Source organism: Takifugu rubripes, chromosome 19, assembly GCF_901000725.2.
Source record: "Takifugu rubripes chromosome 19, fTakRub1.2, whole genome shotgun sequence".
NCBI lineage: Eukaryota > Metazoa > Chordata > Actinopteri > Tetraodontiformes > Tetraodontidae > Takifugu > Takifugu rubripes.
The window spans coordinates 1,470,021-1,497,725 of record NC_042303.1 but is presented as its reverse complement, the minus strand read 5'-3'; the positions used below and the strand labels follow the sequence as shown (position 1 = coordinate 1,497,725).

The 27,705-nt window shown below is 44.7% G+C and overlaps 3 protein-coding genes across 10 annotated transcripts in view; 1 reads left to right on the top strand and 2 right to left on the bottom strand.

Moving 5' to 3' along the window:
• Nucleotides 1-27,705, bottom strand: part of LOC105418562 (WW domain-binding protein 11-like) — a 1,118,483-nt gene that overhangs the window by 216,531 nt on the left and 874,247 nt on the right. The gene's annotated exons all lie outside the window — the stretch shown is intronic.
• On the top strand, nt 548-5,813 carry LOC115246875 (uncharacterized). The gene is made up of 2 exons (XM_029826769.1): nt 548-3,687; nt 5,093-5,813. Exons 1-2 carry the CDS (start codon nt 1,105-1,107, stop codon nt 5,108-5,110), a joined length of 2,601 nt encoding a protein of 866 aa, XP_029682629.1. The 5' UTR covers nt 548-1,104; the 3' UTR covers nt 5,111-5,813.
• LOC105419201 (alpha-1-antitrypsin homolog) lies at nt 18,843-27,083 on the bottom strand (the record flags this gene model as incomplete). The annotated part of the gene is made up of 3 exons (XM_029826011.1): nt 18,843-19,101; nt 19,184-19,331; nt 26,878-27,083. Coding segments are annotated over 3 exons (549 nt in total), but the record flags the coding sequence as incomplete, so codon positions are not given.

Here is a 27,705-nt window from a genome sequence, read left to right as displayed (position 1 = left end):
TTCCCTGGTTCACAATTCCATACCCTAGACTGGAACGTGACAGTGACCCCTGGATTAGATCACATGATCACTCTAGATGGTATCTCATTAGCATCTAGTCTCTCTGTGAGGAATCTAGGAGTAACTTTAACTGCCATAAATATCATTTATGTTGTCATTTTATGTCTGTAGAATATTTTATTTAACATTGTTTATTTTTATGAATATTTAATTCCTTTATTTAACACATCATACAGGCGGAAGTGGTTTCTGTTCTTTGTTTAGTGACGGACCTTTAATGTGGTACTCCTTTCACGAACTTTTATTTGAGGTAATACTGCAAGAAGAGGAAGTTGCAGAAGACATTCTTTTTAAGACGTTTTTCTTTGCTCATGGTGGACTCATTCCCTCAGGGGTGCAGCCGGCGAGGTAATCTGTTTTTCTTATGTTGCGTTTGTACGTGTTGTATATGTGAAACCTGTTTAATTGTGTGTTGTGCTAAACAGTTCGACGGTGGTGATGGCGTTTACGGTGATGTCGTTCCAATAAATCATCTGTGTCAAAAGAACTGTGGTCGTGCTTCTCTGACGGGAGTGATAGTCGAACTCGAGTCTGCTTCGACGGACCTGCTCGGGCCCAGCAAGGAGGCGCAGACGGCTCGTCAAGAAGGAAAAGCAGATAAGCCGATGTTTAACAAGAAGACACATGTTCAACGGTTCTCCATGAACGTCCACAACTCAGACACACAAGTTAAAATGCTCTGAAAAGGGACACAAGTCTGGAAAACCACAAGGGACTGTGAAGTTTAGTGACAGTAGTCATAAGTTTAATGAGCAATTAATGTCGTTTACGTTTGATGTCTTATTTGAGCACCTCATTCGTTAAAGGGGTAATCTGTACATTTTGAAAGGTTTGAAATAATTCATGAGCATTTAAGTTTAGTCCTTTAATGCTTGCTTTAAGGGTTAATTAGAAGCAAAATTATCTTTAAGTTTATTGACCTGAGTGCCTCAAGAACATGTTTAGGGCTAAACTGCTTATGTCAGACAAGCTAATGACATATAGTTAATTTCTAAGTAATTAATTTGTCAAAAGTAAAAACTTTCACTCTGAAGTAGCCTTCAAATGGCAGAACCAGAGCAGATAGATGAGCCTGATGATGCACAAGTAGTCCAGTTTGAAGAGCCTCGTAGAAGTGAAAGAGACCGCACATTAACAGAAAAAGGAAAAGAATTTCACAAGGAAAAGACTAAAGGGCTACTTCTACGCTTTGACAGCATTTATGACCGCTGGAAAGCTCTCAGCAAGGTTGCTAAAAGGTCTGTAATAAAAGAGGACCCTAGCAACATTCTAGAAGAACATATCAGCACTGTTCAAAGGGAGTTGTCAGAGCTGAATATTGTTTATGATGAATATCGGAGGATTGACGGCCCAGAACATGAAATGCGCCGCAAGATGGATAAGTGTGTATCTGTCACAGGGATTGTGGTTCAGAATGCCCAATTTCAAATGCAAGGAACAGCAGAGAAGATTGTTTGGCCTGATGCTGGTTCTGTATTTGCGTCGTCTGTATCAAGCGGCTCACATTCAGCCTCTAAGTATTCTAAAGCTAATTCTGTTGTCTCTAATGTATCCTCAGCCAAAAGACAAGAAGCTGCAGCAGAATATGCAGCCACACAAGCTGTACTGAAGATTATGGCTGAACAAGAGGGTCACCAAGAGAAACTGCAAAGACTTGAGGCCGAGGACGAGCTGATAGCTGCAGACCAAGAAGCAGCTGCAGTATCTCGCCGTCTACAAGCAGAAAAGGAAGAAACTGAACGCAAAATAGAAAGAGAGAGAAAAGAAGCTGCACTTTTAAAGCAACAAGAAGAAGAAAGTGCAGCAAGAAAAAGGTCAGTCAAAGACTTAAAAAGAGAACTTGGGCGTTTGGAGGAGCTGAAAAGACTGAACTCAGCCAGAGCAAAGCTTCAAGTTTATGATGAAGGTGAGATGCTACACAACACAGAACTATCTACAGATATGCAAGCAACCAATCAGATGAATCCTGTGTATCAACACACACAAAGTGATTCAGCTCCAAGACATGTTGTTCAAGATAATTCAGGAGAGCTTGTCAAAGTTCTGGCTGAGGCCATATCAGCAAATAGGCTACCTATCCCAGAGCCTATCATCTTTAGCGGTGATCCACTCAAGTTTAACCACTGGAAGTCATCCTTCCATACACTGATTGAGAGGAAAAATATTCCCGCAGCAGAAAAAATCTTCTTCCTTCAGAAATATGTAGGAGGAGCTGCTAAAGAGGCTTTAGAAGGATATTTTTTGACTGATTCAGAAGACTCGTATCACGCAGCATGGGACTTGCTTAATGAACGATATGGTGAGCCCTTTGTAATTGCTAAAGCCCTCCGAGACAAACTACATGCTTGGTCAAAAATAGGCCCAAAGGAGAGTGCTGAACTGAGAAAGTTTGTGGATTTTTTACGTAGCTGTAAATCTGCCATGACCCATAATGAGAGTTTAAATGTTCTTAATGATGGAATTGAGAATCAGAAACTTACTGCCAAGCTACCTGACTGGCTAAGTACCAGATGGAATCGGAAAGCTACTCAGTATCAGCTGGAACACAGAAGGTTCCCAAGCTTTGATTATTTTGTGACTTTCCTAAGCATGGAAGCTAGCATCGCATGTAACCCTATAACCTCTTACCATGCTTTACAGCAGAGTGAATCTGAGAGACTAAAAGTTAAGAACCAAACCACAGTTGTTTTCAAGAATAGAACTGTTGGTGCAAAGATCCTCACAACTAACACTAGTGAGAAGAGCATAGTCACATGTGTGTTTTGTCAGAAAACAGGACACAGCTTATATAAGTGCAGAAGATTCATTGAAAGGCCTGTATCTGACAGAGTAAAGTTTATTCAAGTCGAGAAATTGTGTTTTGGATGCTTAAGTCATGGCCATCAATCCAAGAGCTGCAGTAAGCGAATGGTGTGTGACATCTGCTCAAAACGTCACCCGACATGTCTTCATGAAGATCACTTAAAACAAGAATCAAAGAAAGAAAATTCTGAAGCACAAAGTGTAACCAAAGAAATCACATCTAACAGAGTTGTACAAGACAGTAATAATACTCAGACTTCAACAATTATACCTGTTTATGTATCAACCTCAAGTGATTCAAGCAAGGAAGTTCTCGTCTATGCACTGCTTGATTCACAAAGTGACTCGTCATTCATTCTTGAGGATGTGGCAGTTGTTCTAGATGTGAATTCAGAGCAAGTTAAACTGAAACTCTCTACTATGACATCAAAGAAAACAGTAGTCACCTGTAAAAGACTGAAAGACCTACAAATAAGAGGGCTATTCTCCTCTAAGAAAATCACAGTGCCAACAACTTACACTCGTGAATTCATTCCTGCTAATCGCTCACACATTCCAACACCAGAGACTGCCAAGGCATGGCCTCACCTGATGCATCTTGCAGAGCACATTGCTCCACTGATGGAATGCGAGATTTGCGAAAGCCGGCAAGTTGTAACTGGGGAAGAGAACCAACCATTTGCTCAGAGAACTGATTTAGGTTGGAGCATAGTGAGTTATGGTGAACAAAAAGAAAATGAGATTGATGCAATTGGTGTAAGTCACCGCATCATTGTAAGGCAGGTAATACCAGAACACAAACCAACAGTCAAGCTCAAGAGTGAAGTTCACTATGTTTGTAACACGCGCATCAAAGAAGTGGTTACTCCAGATGATGTAATCAAAGTGCTGGAATCAGACTTCAGTGAGCGAGTGGGAGAAGAAGCAGTCTTCTCTCAGGAAGATCTCCAGTTCTTGAACAAGCTGAAAGATGGAATCAAACATAAACCGGATGGTCATTATGAAATGCCCTTACCCTTTAAACAAGACAAGCCAGACTTACCCAATAACATGCCATGTGCTGTTCATCGTTTGAAGTGTCTAGAACGAAAGCTCAAGAGAGACAAACAATACTGCATGGATTACATTAACTTCATGCAAGACATCATCACATGTGGTGATGCAGAAAAGGTCCCAGAAGAAGAACTCAACAATCATCCAGCCTGGTATATTCCCCACCATGGGGTATACCACCCTCAAAAGCCTGGGAAAATTCGTGTAGTCTTCGATTGCTCAGCGAGGTTCCAGGACACATCATTGAACGATCACCTTACTGGACCAGATCTAACAAACAGCCTGGTGGGTGTCCTTTGCAGATTCCGTAAGGGCCCTGTTGCTGTTATTTGCGATGTGGAACGATTGTTTCATCAGTTCCATGTGAGACCTGAGGACCAAGACTACTTGAGGTTCTTATGGTGGGAGAATGGTGATCTTGAGTCTCCACCATCAGTTTTTCGGATGAGAGTTCCTCTCTTTGGGGCAGCCTCTTCACCTGGGTGTGCCAATTTTGGTCTGAAACACATAGCTCTTGAAGGTCAAGACCAGGTTAGTCAAGACACTGTGAAATTTGTTCAGCAGAATTTTTATGTGGATGATGGGCTTGTTAGTGTGATGTCTGACTCAGAGGCTATCCAGCTTGTCGAAGAAGCTAGGAAGCTTTGCAGTGTAGGCAAGTTGAGGCTACACAAGTTCATCTCCAACAGTGACAAAGTGTTAAAGTCGATACCCAAGGAAGAGTGTGCAGAAAGCGTGAAAAACCTGGATATGGCTTTGGGAGAGCCACTGATGGAACGTGCAGTCGGCGTGCAGTGGTGCGTCTTCTCTGATGATTTTCAGTTCAGAGTTACTGTCAAGGAACGCCCACTGACCAGAAGAGGAGTGTTATCCACTGTAGCTTCCATCTATGACCCATTAGGGTTTGTTGCACCATTCATCCTCCGTGGAAAACTGCTTTTACAACAAATGTGTCGAGACAAAGTTGACTGGGATGAGCCACTCCCTGAAGAGCTCAGATCACAGTGGGAGTTATGGCTACAAGATCTTCAGAATTTATCTAGTGTAAAAATTAGGAGATGTTACATTCCAGAAAGGTTCACAGATGTTGAGAAGTACGAACTCCATCACTTTTCCGACGCCAGCGTCACAGGTTATGGTGAGTGTAGTTATCTCAGAGCAGTTAGTGCTGAGGGAGAGGTTCATTGCTTGCTAGTGATGGCGAAAGCGCGTGTTGCTCCCACCAAAGTAACTACTATACCGCGCCTTGAGTTGTCTGCAGCGGTGGTAGCAGCAAAGATGAGTGTCATGCTCAGAAATGAGCTTGATATAGATGGTCTTCAAGAATATTTTTGGACAGACTCCAAGGTCGTTCTTGGATATATAAACAATGATGCCAAAAGGTTTCAAGTGTTTGTCGCAAACAGAATCCAGAGAATTAAGTCCATCACTGATGCTGAGCAATGGCAGTATGTGAAATCTGAAGATAACCCGGCAGATCACGCTTCAAGGGGCCTGATGGCACATCAGCTTGTCAGTTCAAATTGGCTCACTGGCCCAGAATTTCTATGGAAACAGGACCTACCTGCAGGAAATATCAAGGTGGGAGAAATCCAAGATGATGATCCAGAGCTACGGAAAGTTCAGGTTCTAAACACAAACGCAAAGGAAGAGAAGACTTTGCTTGATTGTTTATCAAAGTTTTCTGACTGGAGAAGAGCTGTGAAAGCCATCGCCTGTCTTAAAAGATATGTACAGCAAAGAAAGGGTCTCAAAGCTAAGACTAATGAAACCACAAACATTGAAGAAAGACAGGAAGCGGAGCTTTTCATTATTAAACTGGTCCAAGAGGAAGCATTCAACTCTGAGATCAAAGGTATAAAGCAATGCAAGGAAGTAAGACCTAAGGATAAAACAAACAAGTTACACAAGCTAAGTCCATTCTTGGATGAGCATGGTGTGCTCAGGGTAGGAGGACGTTTGACAAGGTCTAGTCTTCACCCACATGTCAAGCATCCTGTCATTTTGCCTAAGACAAGCCATGTATCTTCTTTACTCATCAAGCATTACCACCAAAAGGTGCATCATCAAGGAAGAGGCATAACTGTAAATGAACTAAGATCGAGTGGAATATGGATCATAGGCTGCAGTAGTGCAGTTGCCTCACACATCCACAAATGTATGATGTGCAGAAAGTACAGAAGAAACACACAAGATCCAAAGATGGCAGATTTGCCAGAAGACAGGATGGAAAGTACTCCCCAATTTACATATTGTGGCCTAGATTGCTTTGGACCATTCTACATGAAGGAAGCAAGAAAAGAACTCAAGAAATATGGTCTCCTTTTTACATGTATATGTTCAAGAGCCGTACATATAGAAATGTTGGATGATCTTACCACAGATGCTTTCATCAATGCGCTGCGCACATTCATTGCAATCCGTGGGAATGTGAGACAGCTGAGATGTGATCAAGGCACAAACTTTGTAGGTGCGAAAAGAGAGTTCATGACTGCAATGAAAGATCTGAACCATGAACAAATGAAGGGATATGGATGAGAGTTCCTAATGAACACCCCATCATCAAGCCATATGGGAGGTGTATGGGAAAGACAAATAAAGACAATCAGAAGTGTTCTCACTGCAATCCTGGATGAATCTGCTAAAAGACTTGACACTGCTTCACTTCGCACATTTCTGTATGAGGTGATGGCTGTTATAAACAGCAGACCTCTAACAATTGAACACTTAAATGAGCCCACAAGTGTCGAACCTTTGACTCCCAACCACATTCTCATGATGAAGTCTAGCATAGTGTATCCCCCTCCTGGTCAATTTGTGAAGCAGGATCTGTATATGCGTAAGAGGTGGCGACAGGTGCAGTTTCTGTCAAATGAGTTTTGGGTTAGGTGGAGGAAAGAATATCTCCTTAATCTTCAGCAGAGACAAATCTGGCAAACAGATAAGAGAGATACAAAGGTTGATGACATAGTTATCATTTGTGAGGACAGTTCTCCAAGAAATCAGTGGAAACTGGCAAGAGTGACAGAAGTGTATCCCAGTGCAGATGGAAAGGTTAGAAAAGTGAAACTGTTCGTCAGTGACTCAACCTTAGACAAACAAGGGAAGCGTACTACTAAGTCAGTGTATCTTGATCGGCCTGCGCAAAAGATTGTTGTATTGGTTGAAGCAGAATAAGTGTCATACTTCACTTGTTACGTTAAATGTTACGTTAAAACGTAAGGTTGTAGCAAAGGTGTAAAGTGTGTATTGAAATCACAATAACTGTGATTTGGTGGGAGTTTAACTGCCATAAATATCATTTATGTTGTCATTTTATGTCTGTAGAATATTTTATTTAACATTGTTTATTTTTATGAATATTTAATTCCTTTATTTAACACATCATACAGGCGGAAGTGGTTTCTGTTCTTTGTTTAGTGACGGACCTTTAATGTGGTACTCCACTCCACGAACTTTTATTTGAGGTAATACTGCAAGAAGAGGAAGTTGCAGAAGACATTCTTTTTAAGACGTTTTTCTTTGCTCATGGTGGACTCATTCCCTCGGGTGCAGCCAGCGAGGTAATCTGTTTTTCTTATGTTGCGTTTGTACGTGTTGTATATGTGAAACCTGTTTAATTGTGTGTTGCTAAACAGTTCGACGGTGGTGATGGCGTTTACGGTGATGTCGTGCCAATAAATCATCTGTGTCAAAAGAACTGTGGTCCGTGCTTCTCTGACGGGAGTGATAAGATGAATATACAGTGTGCGCGTACGCGCACACGTGTGTATAAACACTTAATACACGCGTGTGCGTGGACGTAGACTTTTTAGTACTTTGGGTTCATAGACTTTTTAGTATTTTGCAGATACGTGTCTGTATATAAACCAGATCCTCCTGTAATAAAGAACTAAAGGCTGACTGTTGTCACGTGACCTGTCTCCGTCTGTGTCCGATGATGGAACCTGCCTGGAACATCTGGTCCACAGAAAAAGCAAAACAGCTCACAGAACTGGTCCAGTTTAGACCCAAAAATGACAAATAATGAAAATGTGTGACACAATAGAAAAATGGATGAACTTTCTATTGGCCATTGACAGTTTCAGTCATCAGAATCCATCATAAATATTCAAACCAACAAACTACACACAGAATCGCAAAGTTTAGAGCTTAAAGGGAGCGACAGGTGAAGATTTAAAGCTCAACGCAGCTGAAGAAGTTCCAAAAAGGAGAAATATCATGTGGTGCTTTACCGCCACCCGGTGGACACGCGTGGAACTGCAGACAATAGTTAAACGCGCTCCGACACATTCTGACCTCTGCTGCTCCTCCTGGACTCCAGGGCTGCAGAAATATGCTGCTTTTACAAGTCTTTCAAATCTGTCAAGCATCATAAATCTTATTTAATTAACCAGGTTGAATAATGGTGGAGAATGGTGTCCGGAAAGCGTCTTTATTTTAAAGTGAACAAGAACAGTTCGGTCCGCGTTCACAGAGAGGCGGAGAGACCTCGAGAGAGTCCAAAACAAGTCCGCTAGGAAAACTCTCAAAAGTAGTCAAGACACAGAAGTCAGGGTTTGGTGATGAAAACCCTCCGCCGCTGGCAGACGGGAGTTCTGTCCTTAAATCTAACGGGAGATTGAAGAGAGACCGCAGGTGCGTGTGTCTGCGGGGCCAGCTGTGGCTGATGAGCGGCTCCTCCACGCCCCCTGCAGGTAGACACCCGCAACAACGGTCCCAGAAACTGGGAACCCAACAAACCAGTTTTTAAATGTATTCCTTTCAGACTAAGCAGGAAGACTGAAGACCGACAAGGTGAGTGGAAACGAAGAGCATTATTGAAAAGAATTGACAGTTGTGTTTGGAGATAAAAATCAAGATTTTAATCTATGAGATTTCATATTTAGTTTTAGCACAAAACATCGTTATACATTATAAATGAATAGGTCTTATTTAACATTCTTATAGTCTGGCTTTAGTTATAGTTGAATAGTCTTTCTAAGTGAAGTTTAGTTTATTTTTCTGCTCTTTGCTACTGATTCTAAAAGAACTTTAAACCCTCCCGGAATGCTTTAATGGTAGTAATAAATACGCCATGAAGCTGTTGATTAGGTTTTAAAAGTGAAACTATTCTCTTCAGACGAAGCAGGAAGAGCGACATTTTGTGACAGGTGAAAAGCTCATGAAGTTATTATAGTTGTTCAACAGTCCAGGTTACAGCTGTTTAATTTAGTGGCTGAGTTGAAGACAGTCCTTTCACCATGTTGGCCTGTGGAAAACCAGTGTTGTCGGCCCGATGGACCAGCGTCCCCGTCGTTGCAGGACCACCGTTGGCCACCAGTTGGGTTTTGGGATCAAAGTGGGGGCGTTTCCTGTATCCGGTTCTCCTCACGGATCCATGACTACAACATGTTGCTGCAAGTGCAGAGACGTTTGCTCTGGAAAGAACTTTAGAGCACATTCAGTGCTGCAGGATGAGGGGCTGGAAAAGGTGCCAGTTCTTTTCTTACTGCAGGGAACAGTTAAAAAAAGCAGCTTAAACTCTGAAAACATGAAAATGATACAGATACATCATTGATTTATTGATTCAGTTGTTATCCAGAATGGATTAGAAATGTTCCTGTTTGATAAAAATGCAGTGAATTGGGATTATTTAACTACAACCTCTACAGATTATTTACCTTCATCACAGTCTCATCACTATTTCTGATGTTTCCTCAGGATGGACGAGGACAGAGCAGAGTCCACAGTGCCCAGCTGGGTGTCCCTGAAGAGTGACCGGTCCAAAGGTGTACCAATAACCTTCAGAAGTTCAGAGGAAATGTAAGAAAACTAAAGCGTGATGATGTGTTTGTGTGGCAGCTGTTAGTCACATTAACAGCAGCAGGTTGTGAGTTTATTATTGGAGATGTTTAACACTTAAACCTCAGACAGTCATATAGTTACAGACTTAATGAGAATATTGTTGATTAGAAACAAGAATCAGGTTTAAACTGAAAGATGAATTCAGACATAAATGCTGGAACAATATTGAGTCTTGATCAGGTTCTTTCATCCTATAAATCAAAGGACTAATAGAGATGTGTTTCATAGTGAGAGGGGGGAGCACATCCTATCAAACTGGGACCAGTCAGCTCCACCAGGAGAGTCCTCTTGTTCACAATCTGGAAGCAGATCTGGAGATGCTGAAATGAAGCCCAAACAAAGTAAAACTGTTCAATATGAGATTTAATTTGTGATGTCATGAATTTGTAGTTGTGTTGATGATTTATTATAGATGGAAATCATTGGTTTACTTATGTTCAGGAAGTGATCTGCAGGAGGTGATAGAAGGTCATAAGATGAGTCTGAAGAGAAGATATAAACATGTGACTGAAGGAACTCATGAAGCAGGAAGTGGAACCCTGCTGAACAAGATCTACACTGAGCTCTACATCACTGAGGGACAAAGTGAGGAGGTGGACACACAACATGAGGTGAGACAGCTTGAGAGAACCTCCCAGAAGAACATCCAGGACACTCCAATCAAGTGCCAGGACATCTTCAAAGTCTTATCTGAGCAACAGAGACACATCAGAGTGGTTCTGACCAACGGTGTCGCCGGCGTTGGAAAAACCTTCTCAGTGCAGAAGTTCAGTCTGGACTGGGCAGAAGGTTTGGAGAACCAAGACATCAGTCTGGTGCTTCCGCTCTCATGGAGGGAGCTGAACTTGATCAGAGATGAGCAGCACAGTCTTCTCTCACTGCTTCATGTTTTCCATCCAACATTACAGAAGATCAGAGCAGAAGATCTGACTGTCTGGAAACTTCTGTTCATCTTTGATGGCCTGGATGAAAGCAGATTTTCACTGCGTTTCAACAAGCATCAGGTCATCTCTGATGTCACACAAGTATCGTCCGCTGGCGTGCTCCTGGTGAACCTCATCCAGGGGAACCTGCTTCCCTCAGCTCTCATCTGGATCACCTCCAGACCTGCAGCAGCCTATCAGATTCCTCCCTCGTGTGTTGACAGGATCACAGAAGTACGAGGCTTCACTGACTCCCAGAAGGAGGAGTACTTCAGGAGGAGGTTCACTGATGAAGATCTGTCCAAGAGAATCATGTCACACATCAAGGCCTCCAGGAGCCTCCACATCATGTGTCTGATCCCAGTTTTCTGCTGGATCACTGCTATAGTTCTGGAGGACATGATGACCAGAGACCAGAGAGGAAAGCTGCCCAAAACCCTGACTGACCTCTACTCACACTTCCTGAGGGTTCAGATAAAGAGGAAGAAGCAGAAGTATGGAGGAAAGCAGAGACCAGAGGAACTGACTGAGGCTGATAAAAAACTCCTTCTGAAGTTGGGTCGGCTGGCGTTTGAACATCTGGAGAAAGGAAACATCATGTTCTACTCAGAAGACCTGGAGCGATGTGGACTGGACGTCTCCGAGGTGTCGGTGTACTCAGGAGTTTGTACAGAGATCTTCAAGAGAGAGAGTGTGATCTTCCAGAAATCAGTCTACTGCTTTGTTCATCTGAGCGTTCAGGAGTTTCTGGCTGCCGTCTACATGTTCCACCGTTACACCAGGAACGACACAGTGGTTATAAATCAGTTCCTAAAATATTCTAAACCAAACCCCTTTACCAGGTTAACATTGATGTTTGCAAATAACGATCCAGTCACATCTCTTGATGACTTCCTCTGGAGAGCACTAAGGAAATCTCTTGAAAGTGAAAATGGCCACCTGGACTTGTTTGTTCGCTTCCTTCATGGTCTCTCTCTGGAGTCCAATCAGAGGATCTTGGGTGGACTGTTGGATCAGATGGAGAACCACCCAGAAACCATCCAGAAGGTCCTCAACAACCTGAAGGAGCTGAACAGTGATGGAATCTCTCCAGACAGAAGCATCAACATCTTCCACTGTCTGATGGAGATGAAGGATCAGTCAGTCCATCAGGAGATCCAAGAGTTCCTGAAGTCAGGGAAGATATCAGAGAGGGAACTGTCAGTGTTCCACTGTTCAGCTCTGGCCTACCTGCTGCAGATGTCAGAGGAGGTTCTGGATGAGCTGGACCTGCAGCAGTACAACACCTCAGAGGAGGGACGACGTCGCCTGATTCCAGCTGTGAGGAACTGCAGGAAGGTCGAGTAAGTAAAGATTTTTAGGGCCGGACATCGGCGTTTAAATCAAGCGAGTGGATCATGTCAGGTAGCAATACCCCCTCCAGTGGTCATTCCTTCAATTCTTTATTTCAGCAGCGTCCATAAATTAAAAACAACAACAATTCATCCAGAAATGTTCAACACTGGCTGGATATAAGTTCAAAGGTCAATCCAGACAAACCAACATAAGGCAGGAATAATAGGAGCCACAAGTTAACTGACTATCATGAAATTACTGTCATGTCATTAAATAACTTTTGTTTGTTTGTATACATCGTATTCAAACAACAGAAAAACACATTTTAACTAATGACACGTGACTATTTTGCTTCATTTGTTCAACGTAAAAACAGCCGGCCTCGTTGGTTTAAATGGTCTTTGTGGCGGTTCCGTTTGGAGCCTTTATGTGACCCACAAAGTTGTTTGAGCCTTTCCACACCCGTTAGGTGGCAACTTCATCACTAGCAACAAAAGGTGCAGTGAAAATGATTTGAAGGGAAACAGGCAGATAGAACAGAAGCTGAGGGCAATCGATGCAACCAGAGACTCTGATGTCATCCATCGGATCGCTGAATTAAGACTTGACGCACCATCGTACAAATTGGATGAAATGCAAAATATCCAAAGAGCCGATAGACAGATAAAAAGATGCACGTTGCTACAATCATTTTAAATATTGAGTAATTATGAGCTGTTCTAAAATAAGACAAATGTTGAGAATAATTCAGTTGCATTTCAGATCTGATGGTCGTTCAAACTGTTGCTCTACGGTGTTGAATTTAGCTTTTCCAGGAAATGAGCTACATTTGTGTTGAGGTCGATTCTCAGATAAGTTGATTAGAAATCCCAAAGTTTGACTCACTATTTTTGTTTCATACACAACAGACTGGCTGATAGTGTTCTTTCAACGAGTGATTGGGAAGTTGTGGCCTCAGCAATGACGTCAAACCCTTCTCATCTACGGGAGCTGAGCTTAATCCTGAACCAAAGCCTGACAGATGCCGGAGTAAAGTTACTGTCTTCTGCAATGATGCATCCAAACTGCAGACTGGAGACTCTCAGGTCAGTCAGAGATGATCCAGTACTTTCCCAGGTGTAACTAGTTAGACAATAACTGTTTTCATGTTTGATCTTTGTTATAAACGTAGTGTTACAGTTCTCAGAAAAAAGACCACACAGGACAGATTTGCAGTATTAAATTGGTTGTGGAAATCTGTCCCATGTGAGGATGGTCATCAATGACTAGAAAGGAAGTATCAGTTGTAGATTTGTCTTGTTTTATTTTAGGCTGGCCACAAAACCGCCCAAACATTCAGACCAATCAAAAATGGTTCTTCCTGTCTTTTAAAGATCAGAAGGAAAACTAGAAACCCCAAAAAGAAAGCTGCTGCAGTGTGCCATGCCCCTTCTCTCCTGAGAAAAGCCATCCCAAAAAAGAGAAAAGCCCAAGTGTGAAGTGAGCGCCCTGTTAAACCTTGGTACCGAAAGCCTGCAATCATTCTCATCTGAGGTGGCTTCATTCCAGCCAGAAGCCCAAACCTGCCTCCCTCTTAAAGGGGCAGCAGGTCAGTCCAACCACAGAAACCTTCATGAAGATCTGAAGCTTTCAGCATCCACAATTGCTGCACCTCACTTCCATTGGAGTCCAAATCAGAAGTCAACAAGTTGATTCTACACCGATTCTACACAATGCAACCATTTTAAAAAGGTTTCCATCCATAAGTTTTCACGAATATTTATATAAATCTGTTTGTTCATCGCCTCCTTCTGTTGTAATGGTCATTAAAGAAAATGACCTTATTTGAGTTTTTCTCCTCACAAATATGACTTTCTATGAACGATGCAATAAATGCAGCTTGCAATCTAAGACAATATGGAAGTATGTGTATATAATAGTAGTGGAAGTAGCTCATACAATAATACATTTGCTCTTCTCATCGAATCTTTCTATGTTATTAAAGAAAAACTTGCTCTTAGTCAACAACATCTAAGACACCAACCAAAAATCCTAATTTTCTACAATCTAATATAAAACAGTAGAGAAGAGTCTTTCTGCAGAGACACTGGTGGCAGGAATGCAGAAGTATCACCTGCTCAACTTGGAAGGTGGAGCAGAAACCACCAGCTGAGAAGGTCCTCAGCGAGAGGAAGTGGTGGAGAACCATGAAACTTGCTAAGCTCCACCTCAGCTCCAGAGACGGGCTGAGCTGGAGCTGTGGCACCAGGTATCGCCCAGAAGAGCCTCCAACAAACAAGCTCTTCTCTTGGGAGGAGAGGGCTTTGAATCTCAGCTAAGTGTGCTTGTCTCTAGTAGGTGGCAGCTGCACCTTTTCCTGAGGTCCTTGTTGATGCCCTGAGGGGAATTGATGCTCCTGCAATGTTTTCTGGCAGCATTGAGCTTGCAGTGGGGCAATCAAACACACTGTGGGGGGGCTCTCTTTCCTTCTCTCATCTGGAGAACAAGTGACACCAGCTGCCAATCATTGTTGGAGAAATGTGCAGTCAGGGGAACTATGCGTCCAGACTATAGCCACCCTTCCAGCATCCAGCAGTGTCTAAAACCTTTGATTTGGTTTCACCAGAGAGTGTAGGGATTGCAGGGTCGCTGCAGCATCGCCCACAAGCTGTCAGGAGTGGGTCGCTTTGTCCCAACTCCTGACAAGAGTTGAGCTATTGAGAAATGTGGTCTCACAAACCTGGAAGGTATTTTGACCTACACACACTTTACATACGGTGGAGATCTTGTCCAACCGCCCTGAAAGAACCCAAAATAGGAACATACGGCAGATAAGCCGGTGCAGGACCAGAGGTTTGTTGCTTGTAAGCTGTGTTTTGCTCTGGTACATGTTGATTTTTATTTGTCTTCTCTCAAAATAATTGTTATTTTAGCCTATGGGGCTGCAGTTTATCAGAGACCAGCTGTGATTCTGTGGCCTCAGCTCTGAAGTCCAATCCCTCCCATCTGAGGGTTCTGGACCTGAGCCACAACACGTTGCAGGATTCAGGAGTGAAGCGGCTCTGTTCTGGACTGGAGAGTCCAAACTGTAAACTGGAGAGTCTCGGGTCAGTCTTCATTTTTCTACCTATATACCAGCTGCTAAGATGGTGAAGTGAGGCTGTTCTCAACACTGCTGTGATGCACCACATTAAAAAAATTCCTTGGAATATCGTGAATTCAGGTCTGACCCAACTAAGAACTAACGTAGGTTTAGTACTGACGCAGATAACATGCAGACCTGCACCGTATAACCTCATCCTGCATTTTTCAGATTGATTAACTGCAGTTTTATTACCACAATTCCAACCTCTCGTTGGAATTGTGGTAATTACATATTACTATAATTTTTTAAGCTCTAACTAAATTAAATATTTACAGATCATGCCTTTGATTAACCTTTCAGATTAATACTGGTTTCACTTATAACCTTATAAAAGTTTCCCTTCTTTATTTAGATTAAGGAGCTGCAGTTTATCAGAGATCAGCTGTGACTCTCTGGCCTCGGCGCTGAGGTCCAATCCCTCCCATCTGAGGGTTCTGGACCTGAGTTACAACCAGCTGCAGGATTCAGGAGTGAAGCTGCTGTCTGCTCTCGTAGAGAATCCACACTATGGGCTGGAGACATTGAGACATGGCTGGTTGGAGCCAGTCACCTCCCGCTCATCTGCTGCATCACTCACTGACCACTGGTGAAGAGCATCTGTGGAAACATCTGCCGTCTACTCCCTCCATAGATGAAAAATTCAGTTTTTAAAAACCGCTGGTGGACTTTCAGGAGATCAGTCGATGGTCGACAAAGCAGAAGCAGCTTCGCCTTGAAGTTAAATTAGTTCCTGGTATCACACAATGCATCTTTATAAAGTTCTAAATGGCTCCTCGGCCACTCTTAGAAGCATGGAAACATTCTCTTAATTGTCTCTTCAAATGTCTGTATTATACGTTACTATTTTACATCATGCCTTCAGAATCTTTAGGGTTTAGTATTTACTGTCTCTGTGACATGGAGCACTGGAATATTTCAGCTGCAGCCAGCAAAAACCCATCAGAATGACGGCTATCGGTGGGAACCACAGCTCATTTGACTTCAGTCAGTCTGTTCAATGTTATAGGATTTATTGCAATCTAATAAAAACTATGAATAAATGTGGGAAATAGGAAATAAAAAGAAGCAAAATGACCAAATAAATCTCCCATGAATAGTGTAAATTTAAAGATGTCAAGAATGGAATATCAGCTTAAATGCAATCAAACATAAAGTGAAAAGGCCTCCTTTAAGTTTACTGCAAAAATAAACACAAAATCAAGAGCGACACGCGCCAAAAACGTCTCATTCTCTCTTCTGTCTCCACTCATTCTTTTATATTCTCTTAAGATAATGGGGACGGGGTCGTGTGATAACAAAACAAGCTAATTGGGGACTATATTTTTGTTGCGAGAACTTTGGCTCTTCAGAAGTTTCTATGTTGGCTTCCACAGATTGTGCATCCACTAGAAACTCAGTGTTTTTGAGGAACTACCAGGAGTGGCTGGAGTGGAGGCCAATGACGCTATAGCTACATATAGCTACATATAGATCACCGTTATCCTCAGCCCAAAAGACCAGCAGTTGGCGCAGCAATACTAAAGATAGGAGGTTGTGGTGGTTGCGCAGACGCGGAGTGATATCACGCACAAACGTGCCCTATGTTCTATATACCGTATGGTCGTGACCAAAGGGCGCACCGTATTAAAAGGTGCAGCCTCAGTTACGGGTGCTATTTCTGTATTTAACACATACATCAGGCGCTCCGGATTATAGGGCGCGGGCATGGTAAAACATACCGCTACGATAGCTTAAAACATGCATGCTAGCGTGTATTTAGCAATTTTGCAAAAGCCGGCAAGTCGAACAACCGACAACAATGTTTCCAAAATTAAAATTTTCGTATTTTTCGTATTTTGTTATTAAACCCCGGAGGGCTGAAGCAGGACCGCTGTTAAAAATGTATCAGTCCGCGCTTCCAGTTCTGAATTTTCACAATTTCTTATTCTTTCAGGCTGTTTTTAAACTTTTGGCAACATAAAATAAAGTACTCAACTGGTATTATGTCAGGCTGGTTTACATCACATTAAAGAAGCCAGCAGAAATAAAGCACAACAGTTACACAGACGACGCAAAATAATATAGAGGATATAAAAAACAGTGTTGAGATGGGTTTGTGTCACTTTGGTAAAATCAAAGCATTTTTCTTCATGTGCCAGCAATGAACACAATCTAAGAAGTCTTTGACACTAAACATATGGAGCTCCTACAGAACAAACTAAAGATTTGTTGTTATTAAGATAAAGAAATGCAACATTTCCCCCAGAGAAACGATGGCGATGGAAAAAGCCCTGGCTGTGTGTGTGCATCACAGCAGGCGTGGGTTCTCCTCTCTGGAGTCATGCGGGGCTCCTTTGAAGGGCAGATGAGGAGGTTGGTTACAGATTCCCCTCAGAAAGATGATTACGGTGCCAAAGGTCATCACCGGGGTAACCAGGAAGAGGCAGAGTCGGTCTACTGTACGAGCGATGCCGCTCCAGTTATCCTTCTCCTGTCAGGACCAGACATTTACGCCACTTTTGATCTTTTTAAATCAGACTTTGGGTTGAGGACTCTGTTTGAACCCTCTGACCTGATTGCAGCACGGTGTCTTCCCCTCTGGACTGCATGAACTCTTTTATTTCACTCAAAAGGGACAAAAAAGGAAGCAAAATCCGTCCCCTGCTGAGCCATCGGATTTCTGTGTGTAGCAGGAGGTCACCATATTCAGTTGGCAGCTCCTCCAACAGAACCTTGAATGTTCTGAGCTGTTTGGCTCTGGAGCGGATGCTGTTGATGATCTTCACCACAGGAGTCATCACGTGCTCAAAGCCCATCACTCTGGCCCCGTCTGTAGTGGGCCGCCCCGTCTGTAGTCGGCCGCTCACAGCGGGAGCCCCGTCTGTAGTCGGCCGCTCACAGCGGGAGCCCCGTCTGTAGTGGGCCGCTCACAGCGGGAGCCCCGTCTGTAGTGGGCCGCTCATAGCGGGAGTCCCGTCTGTAGTGGGCCGCTCACAGCGGGAGCCCCGTCTGTAGTGGGCCGCTCATAGCGGGAGTCCCGTCTGTAGTGGGCCGCTCATAGCGGGAGCCCCGTCTGTAGTGGGCCGCTCACAGCGAGAGCCCCGTCTGTAGTGGGCCGCCCCGTCTGTAGTCGGCCGCTCATAGCGGGAGCCCCGTCTGTAGTGGGCCGCCCCGTCTGTAGTCGGCCGCTCATAGCGGGAGCCCCGTCTGTAGTGGGCCGCTCATAGCGGGAGCCCCGTCTGTAGTGGGCCGCTCATAGCGGGAGTCCCGTCTGTAGTGGGCCGCTCACAGCGGGAGCCCCGTCTGTAGTGGGCCGCTCACAGCGGGAGCCCCGTCTGTAGTCGGCCGCTCCTAGTGGGAGCCCCGTCTGTAGTCGGCCGCTCACAGCGGGAGCCCCGTCTGTAGTGGGCCGCTCACAGCGGGGGCCCCGTCTGTAGTGGGCCGCTCACAGCGGGAGCCCCGTCTGTAGTGGGCCGCTCACAGCGGGAGCCCCGTCTGTAGTCGGCCGCTCACAGCGGGAGTCCCGTCTTTAGTCGGCCGCTCACAGCGGGAGCCCCGTCTGTAGTCGGCCGCTCATAGCGGGAGCCCCGTCTGTAGTCGGCCGCTCATAGCGGGACCCCGTCTCAAACCAGATTAAAATTGTGCTATTCAGCCACCTATTTTATTTTTAGAGCTGATTCAGAAACATTCTAATAAAGTGAGACTCTACAAGGCAAATATTTCTTTTTTAAGGCTCTTTATATGTGATGCAATTCTTATTGAGCAAAACAGGCATTTAGTGCATCAGATGTTTGGGTTGGTAATCTTGCCCATGAAGAGGATATTATCTGAGCTGTGGTCAGTGATGATAACCATGAAGGGACGATTGAACTTCAGGACTGGAACATAATAATAGGAGTGAAGTGTTATTGTGATGCCTGTAGCAGCTGCGGCAGTGGCTCCAGCCTCATCAACATCCAGGGTAGCTTGATGGACAACCTACAAGAAATACCAGACATAATTAATTGTCATAAAGAAATCTGTGCTCATTGTTGATGCTGTTCCTGTTTTACATCTTTACCTCCGAGACTGCCAGTTGTTGCCCCTCTGCAATACCACTCAAGTCTGCTCTGTCACCAAACATGTCTACCATCCCCATTTCAGTCAACACAGTCTTCAGTGAGTATGACGCTTTGATGGAAAACTTGGGAATATAAACACTGTATTTCCTGGGGAACAGATACGGAACAGACACAACCATGAGGTGACGGACAGGAGCCAACCGCCACATCAATAACCAAGAGTTAGCCGTTGAGTCTCCATTTTACTTCCTGTCTTCTCAATCGTTCGTTGGTTGCATTGTGCACGGTGTGTTGTATTCACTTAATATTGAACACTTGGTGTGTTGTATTCACTTTACTTAAAATTTGAACACTTGGGACATTCTAGTCACCCGATAACAACAGTGAGAAACAACCCATATTAAACAAATACCGGGCTTCGCCGATTATTAGCGTTAGCATGGCCTCACCGTCTGTTTCACCCGGTGTCTTTGTCTGTTCAGCGTGTGAAATGTTTAGTTACTCCTCTTCCTTAGCGAAGGGAATAGGTGCAGAAAGTGTAGTTTATTTATGGCTATGGAGACGAGATTTAGCGAGCTTGAGACGCGGTTCCGCAGTTTGGAGTTAGCTGGAGTTGCGTCAGGTAGCCAGGAGAAGCTAGCTGCTGCGGAGCCGCCTAGCGTAGCTTCAGCTAGCTGCTGCGGAGCCGCCTAGCGTAGCTTCAGCTAGCTGCTGCGGAGCCGCCTAGCGTAGCTTCAGCTAGCTGCTGCGGAGCCGCCTAGCGTAGCTTCAGCTAGCTGCTGCGGAGCCGCCTAGCGTAGCTTCAGCTAGCTGCTGCGGAGCCGCCTAGCGTAGCTTCAGCTAGCGGTCCCCCGGCAGCAGCTGGCTAGCCAGGGCGGCTGGGAGACGGTTCGTAGGAAGCGGAGCCCAAACAAAGGCCCACGGTGCCCCACCACCCGCTTCCTGTGGCTAACCGCTTTTCCCCACTCGGCGACACACCCGCTGAGAAACCGACCCTGGTAATTGGCGACTCTGTTTTGCGCTACGTGAAGCCGACTCCAGCGACCATAGTTAAGAACATTCCGGGGGCCAGAGCGGGCGACATAGAAGCAAATTTACGGCTGCTGGCGAGACGTAAACGTAAATTTGGTAAAGTTATTATTCACGTCGGAGCCAACGACACCCGGCTTCGTCAGTCGGAGGTCACCAGAATTAACTTGGAGTCGGTGTGTAACTACGCAAAAACGATGTGGGACTCCGTTGCATTCTCTGGTCCCCTCCCCAATCTGGCCAGCGAGGAGATGTTTAGCCGCATGTCGTCGCTGTCACGGTGGTGCCCCGATAACCAGGTGGCCTTTAGACAGTTGGAACACTTTTTGGGGAAAACCTGGTCTGATCAGGAGAGACGGTGTCCATCCCACACGGGATGGTGCCTCTCTCATTTCTAGTAATTTGGCTAATTTTTAGACCCAAAGTGACCTGACAATCCAGGGTCCAGACCAGGATGCAGAGTTGTGGTCTTACACACCTCTCTGCTGCTTCCATAGAACCCTCATTCACCAACAATAACATATTTAACACTATAGAGGTAGTCTCTGTTCCACGGTTAAAAGTTCCCCAAGCACAGAGCAGGGGAGCGGTCAATCACCATAATCTTATTAAAATTAATACCAAAGTACAAGTTGGAGAAACTAATATCACAATTAAGTGTGGACTGTTAAATATTAGATCTCTTTTGTGTAAATCCCTGTTAGTGCACGACCTGATAGCGGATCATCACATTGATTTATTTTGTCTTACTGAGACCTGGCTTCAGGAGGAGGAGTATGTGAGCTTAAATGAATCTACTCCTCCTACCCATCTTAATTCTCATATTCCACGTGTTACTGGTCGAGGAGGGGGAGTGGCAGAAATCTATCACTCCAAGTTATTAATTAATTCTAGACCAAAACATGGCTCCAGTTCATTTGAAAGCCTGACTCTTGGCATCACTCATCTGAGCTGGAAGACAAAAAAGCCACTTCTGTTTGTAGTTGTATATCGGCCCCCTGCTGGGCCACATTCAGAGTTCCTGTCTGAGTTCTCTGATTTCTTATCTGACTTGGTCGTTAGAACGGACAAAGTCATTATCATTGGAGACTTTAATATCCATATGGACGTTATAAATGACAGCTTTAGAAATGGCTTCATTTCATTACTCAGTCAGTTGGTTTCCTCCAGCAGATAAACCAACCAACTCATAGCTTCAACCACACCTTAGATCTAGTCCTGACTTATGGTGTTGAGGTAGAACATGCGTCAGTGTTCCCTCAGAACCCCCTCCTGTCAGATCATTCATTGATCACTTTCACATTTATGATTAAGGATTCTTCTATGCTCAGAACAAAGTCTTACTATAGCAGATGTCTTTCAGATAATGCTGTAGCTAAGTTTAAGGAAGTGATCCCTGTGCTGATCCCAGGACCACCGTGTCTTTCCCCAGGGATCAGTCATTATAATCTTAGCCCTGCTGAGGTTGACTCTATTGCTGAAGGTGCAGCAACCTCACTGAGAATCACGCTTGATTCTGTTGCCCCCCTGAAAAAGAAAATAGTAAATCAGAGGAGGTGTGCCCCCTGGTATAATTCACATATCAGGACCCTCAAGCAGAAAGTGCGAAGACTGGAAAGGAAGTGGCATTCTTGTAAAATAGACAGCTATCATGTAGCCTGGAAAGACTGTCTAGTAGTTTACAAAAAGGCCCTTCGCAAGGCTAGAACAGCTTATTTTTCTTCTTTAATTGAGGAAAATAAGAGCAACCCCAGGTTTCTTTTCAGCACTGTGGCCAAATTAACTAAGAGTCACAGTGTTTTAGATCCACGTATCCCTTCTTCCCTTAGTGGTGAAGACTTCATGAGCTTCTTCACTGATAAAGTTCTAGCTATCAGAGAGAAAGCTAAGCAGGCCATCCCAACAACTGGATCATCACCAGATGTGCTGACTGTGGGAACATACAGGTTCTCCAACGAGCCCTTAAGCTCCTTCACCCCTATATATTTTTCTGAGGCGTCATCGCTAATTCAGAAATCCAAGACCACCACGTGTCTTTTAGATCCCATCCAAACACACCTGTTGAAGGATGTTTTACCATTGATAGGCAGATCTATCCTGGACCAGATCAATGGTTCTTTAGTGACAGGTTATGTACCCCGGTCCTACAAGGTGGCAGTGATTAAGCCGTTGCTTAAAAAACCATCACTGGATCCTGACGTATTATCAAATTATAGGCCGATATCCAACCTTCCTTTTATCTCTAAAGTTCTAGAGAAGGTGGTGGTGACTCAGCTACTGGAGCACCTGCAGAGGAACAGCCTGTTTGAGATGTTTCAGTCAGGCTTTAGAGCTCATCACAGTACAGAAACAGCACTTCTTAAAGTCACTAATGATCTTCTCATAGCTTCCGATCATGGACTGGTCTCTATTCTGGTTCTGCTGGACCTCAGTGCTGCTTTTGATCCAGTTGATCACAGCATCTTGTTACAGAGACTGGAACATGTGATTGGGATTAAAGGGACAGCACTAGACTGGTTTAGATCATATTTATCTGATAGATACCAGTTTGCCCATGTCCATGGTGTTCCCTCCTCATACAGTAGGGTTAGCCATGGGGTTCCTCAAGGTTCTGTACTTGGACCAATCCTCTTCACCTTGTACATGCTTCCCTTAGGGAACATTATTCGGCAGCATGGGATAAATGTTCATTGTTATGCTGATGACACTCAGCTTTATTTATCCATGAAACCCAAGGAGACAGAGAAGTTAGTGAAGCTCCAGACCTGTCTTAAAGACATAAAGTCCTGGATGTCTTCAAATTTCCTCCTCCTTAACCCAGGAAAAACTGAGGTCATGGTGTTTGGTCCTGAACTTCTCAGAGATAGATTAGATCACATGATCACTCTAGATGGTATCTCATTAACATCTAGTCTCTCTGTGAGGAATCTAGGAGTAACTTTTGACCAAAATCTCTCCTTCAACTCACACATTAAATTAGTCTCTAGAAGTGCCTTTTTTCACCTCAGAAAGATCAGGAAGCTACTGACCCACCGTGATGCTGAAAAGTTAGTCCAGCATTTGTTACTTCCAGGCTGGATATTAGAGTTGAAACAGAGCAACCCAGCAAAACCCTGCGTGAATCAACAAAAGACACAAACACAGGTACCTTGCAAGGGAGAGCGAGCAGCAGTTCACTCTGGAACACCCTCCGTCGCTCTGCTGCTCCCCTGCAAATCTCCTTCCTTTATTCACATCAGCTCATTATCCATGTGGAATTTTCACCTTCTCCCAAGATGCTTTTAGGGTTTCAGATAACAACCTCACAGTAAATCTGGTGCTCTGGACAAGTGTACTAAATCAAGAGAGGTGAAAAACACTGTTTCTTCTCCATGCACTTAGGTGCTAAACATACAAATGCATTTAAATGATAACAATGTAATAATTATTCTCTCTCTCACATACACACACATTTGCTGTAGAAAACACTGATAATGAGCACATTTGACATTAGGCCCCTCACCTGAACATTTCAGTAGGGTTGATGTTCACCTGTTTCATGTCAGTGAAGACATCAGAGGCATGGAACCTGCATCCATCCTCACTGGCAGCCAGTGTTTGGAGTGGGATCAACTATCAAAATTCAGAACCAAAACATGTCTGTGTTTGAACCTGTAGCCTCCTTTTAGCTGAGCTGGTGGTACCGTCACTACTCACGTACCGTTACAGCTGCTACGCGGACATTTGGGGGTTCTCAAAAGGGGCCCCGTTACCTGCTCCACTAGTTGCTGTAGCTCAGAAACACGTCTTTAGCTGTCTCCCGTCTGTAATGTCCAGATGGGACAGTTAATGGATTAATGGAGAAGCTTTCTGTGTTCCAGCGCAACGGTCGGAGCAGGGAGTGCATCTTCTCAGAGACAGTGCTGGAAAACAATTACACAGCTCTGCAGAATGCTAAGGTTGAAGGCTGGTACGTTGCCTTCAGTCGGAAAGGGAGGCCCATCAAAGCCTCCAGGACAAGGCAGAACCAAAGAGAGGTCCACTTCATCAAGAGGCTCCACGCAGGCCCCCCTCCCTTCCCCAACATGGACCAGAGCAAACACTTTGAGTTTATCTGCTTTTCAGCCACAAGTCGAGCAAAGCGCAACAGGAAATCAGGCACCGTTTCCTAACAGCGAGACAAAAGGAGGCAGATATATAACAGATCCAACTTTATTTTTGTATATTTTCATGCAAAACTGTACATTGAAATATGGCTTTAACACAATAATTGTAATAATATTCCTGTAAAATGGTGATGTGTAAATAAAGAAAGAATAAAGGAAAGTGACAAATTGATTTTGGAGGCTTGTTTCAGAGGTGAACAATGATGGTGAGTAAGACACAGAGAGGGATGAGAAGAGGGAAATCTCTACCCATATAAGCTGTGATCTTTTGAAGACAATTCAGATCATTTCTGTTTGCAGTATCCTGCACGGTAGGAAATCTGGAACTACTTTATAAAAACGAACACTGCCACCTGCTGGACATATGGTGCCTTTACATTTAGATTTATCTATTTAAATGACCACGAAAAGAGAACTCTGAACATCATAGATTGGCCAGAGATGATCAATTGTCAGCCACAGAAGCAGGAGACGTCCACGCATTGTTACTAACAATGCACAGTGACTGTGGTGGGACGTGGAGATGCTGGGAGACGTTTGGTGGAGCGTCTGGTCCAGTAGGAGGTGTTTGGAATGAACCAGGGTCTGGTCCAGGAGGAGGTGTTTGCAATGAACCAGGGTCTGGTCCAGGAGGAGGTGTTTGGAATGAACCACTGTCTGGTCCATGAGGAGGTGTTTGCAATGAACCAGGGTCTGGTCCAGGAGGAGGTGTTTGGGATGAACCAGAGTCTGGTCCAGGAGGAGGTGTGTGGAATAATCCAGGGTCTGGTCCAGGAGGAGGTGTTTGGAATGAACCAGGGTCTGGTCCAGGAGTAGGTGTTTGGAATGAACCAGGGTCTGGTCCAGGAGGGGGTGTGTGGAATGAACCAGGGTCTGGTCCAGGAGGGGGTGTGTGGAATGAACCAGGGTCTGGTCCACGAGGAGGTGTTAATAACCTGGTTTGCAGCACAGTGGATGGACTCATCTGTTGCTCCTGCTGTTGCACACTGGCTCTGCTCTTGCTCAAGGTCATCAGCATCAATGTCGCACATGCAGCCGAAGCTGCGGGTCGTTGTTTTGAAGGCCTGAGGCGGAGCCGTCGTTAACACATGTAACTCCTCGCCGCCCTTATCATTGCGTTGGGGTTTTGGATCTACCTTCGGCCTCTGATGGTCACCTGATGCCTCAGTCACCATGAAGGCAACGGACAGCGGCTCAACAAGAGTTGACTGGACCGGTTTGGACGGCTTTGACCCATCTGGAGTGTTTTCCTCTCCGCCTGTGCTCAGTCTGTCCAACGCCACACAGGGATGTGATTCAAGGGTGGGCCCGACACCACGTGTTGGGTTCCTAAGAACCTCAGGTTCCTCCTTACATCTGCTGTCTCCTTTAAGCTCTGCATCCAACCATGCATGCTGGGTTCCTGCGGTGGTGTGCTGCCTGTGCTCCACCATCACCGTCCTCCATCCACTGTAGTGCAGGATGTCTGACAGACTGCTGATGTCACTGTCGATGTCGCTGATGCTTTCGCTGTCGCTGTCGCTGTCTCTCCACTCGTCAGTCTTACTACAGCAGCACCCCATCTTCTGCAGCCTGAAGCAGAAACAACAAAAAAGCCACTGCCATGACCACAAACACTCTAACAGTCATGAACAGATCCGTTCGCTGCTCCAGCCTCATGGAGAAAGAGGAAAGTTCTGCCTCGCCCCCTCCCCAGCCCAGAATAGCACAGGTGAGGGGCTCACGCCCCCGCCAATCATCAGGGCGTGAGCAAGGCCCAGTTAGGCTACAGTTTGAGAGGGGCCGGCCCATGCGTGACTTGCATCAAACCAGCCTAACCCTCATGTGCATGAGCCCCGCGCACGAGTCTGCCCTGACACGAAGAAGCGCCACCACATTAGCAGAATTGGATTCATATGGAAAACATTTAGACTTTGGTAGAGCTGCCAGCAGAGCTCAACTTGATCCCAACCATCAACTCCCAGTTACTGACCCACTACCTCCAGTACAGAGAAGGCCTCTACAGGCAGAACCATGGTGGTGCAACGGGCTCACCAGTATCTCCCATAGTTGCCAGTCTACAGTATACTGGGAGAAGGTTGAAACCCGAGCCCGACATCCTTCACAGGAACCGGCCCAAGCCACTGGTTCAGATATGTGGACGACACCTGGGTCAAGATTCTAACAAGAGAACTGAAGGCGTTCTCAACCACACAGATGATTACGTCACATTCATCTGGCCTTCCTGGACTGTGCGCCCCCGTCGTTCCACAATAGCGTTGCACGTGTATGCAGGCCTCTCTGTGTGGTTATACTTTAGCAGGCAGCATTATACGTGGGTAAATACATATGCCAGCTCCAGGATCTTCAGCTGAGATCATCCAGTGTTTGTTGTATCAAACCAGATTAAAATTGTGCTATTCAGCCACCTATTTTATTTTAAGAGTGGATTCAGAAACATTCTAAGGAGTAATAAAGTGAGACTCTACAAGGCAAATGTTTCTTTTTTAAGGCTCTTTATATGTGATGCTATTCCACACCTGTATTTCATCCATTTCAGCCATTTGGTAACATGAGCGGCAGAAATTGCATTCTCCAGTTTTGCCATGTCGTCCGGCAACAGCAGCAACATGGAGTGAGAGCTGTTAAATGGGAGGTGAAGGACCGATGTGTTAAACATCTGGTCACGATAGGTTTCAAATCTCTTCTCAATATTCATCATCTGAACTGGAACCTGAAAATTCAAAGTTTAAGTGCATTAGTGCATCAAAGTGCATTAGCATCAGCCATTTATGCAGTGTATGGAGATAAGTCCAGGGCCCAGGGGGGAGCCCAGGGGTCCCGGGCCCAGGGGCCCAGTGTGTGAAACCTCTGGGGCTGAACGAGTCCAGCAGCCTTGCTGGCCACCATTAGACTTTAAGGACAAATCAATACAATAGGTAAATTACACACCCACAAAATAAAGTTTTCTATGTCCCTATTCAATAAAGAGACATTTCCAGTAACCCCATGATCCCGCTTTCTAAATTGCAAGTAGCAGATATGAACAGGGAAATGCTACGTTATCTGCTTATTCTGTTACAAATATTCTGATGAGATAGGTGGGGAGTTAATTCAGTTGGGGATAGACAGATGGAATATTAGTGTTGTTAGTATGATACTTGAGTTCTTTAGATATTGTTTTCAATTCAGGAATCTGCCGCCTTGAGTTGGCTTTTTTTGAAGACAAAAATGTTGACAATAGTGTGGACCAAAGTGGGAAATTCAATTTTATTTAAACACAAACACACACACGCACGCACACGCACGCACGCACACACACACACACACACACACACACACACACACACACACACACACACACACAC

Excerpts from the sequence above, each read along its gene's own strand:
- LOC115246875 (XM_029826769.1), top strand. The coding sequence starts at position 1,105 with ATGGCAGAACCAGAGCAGATAGATGAGCCTGATGATGCACAAGTAGTC.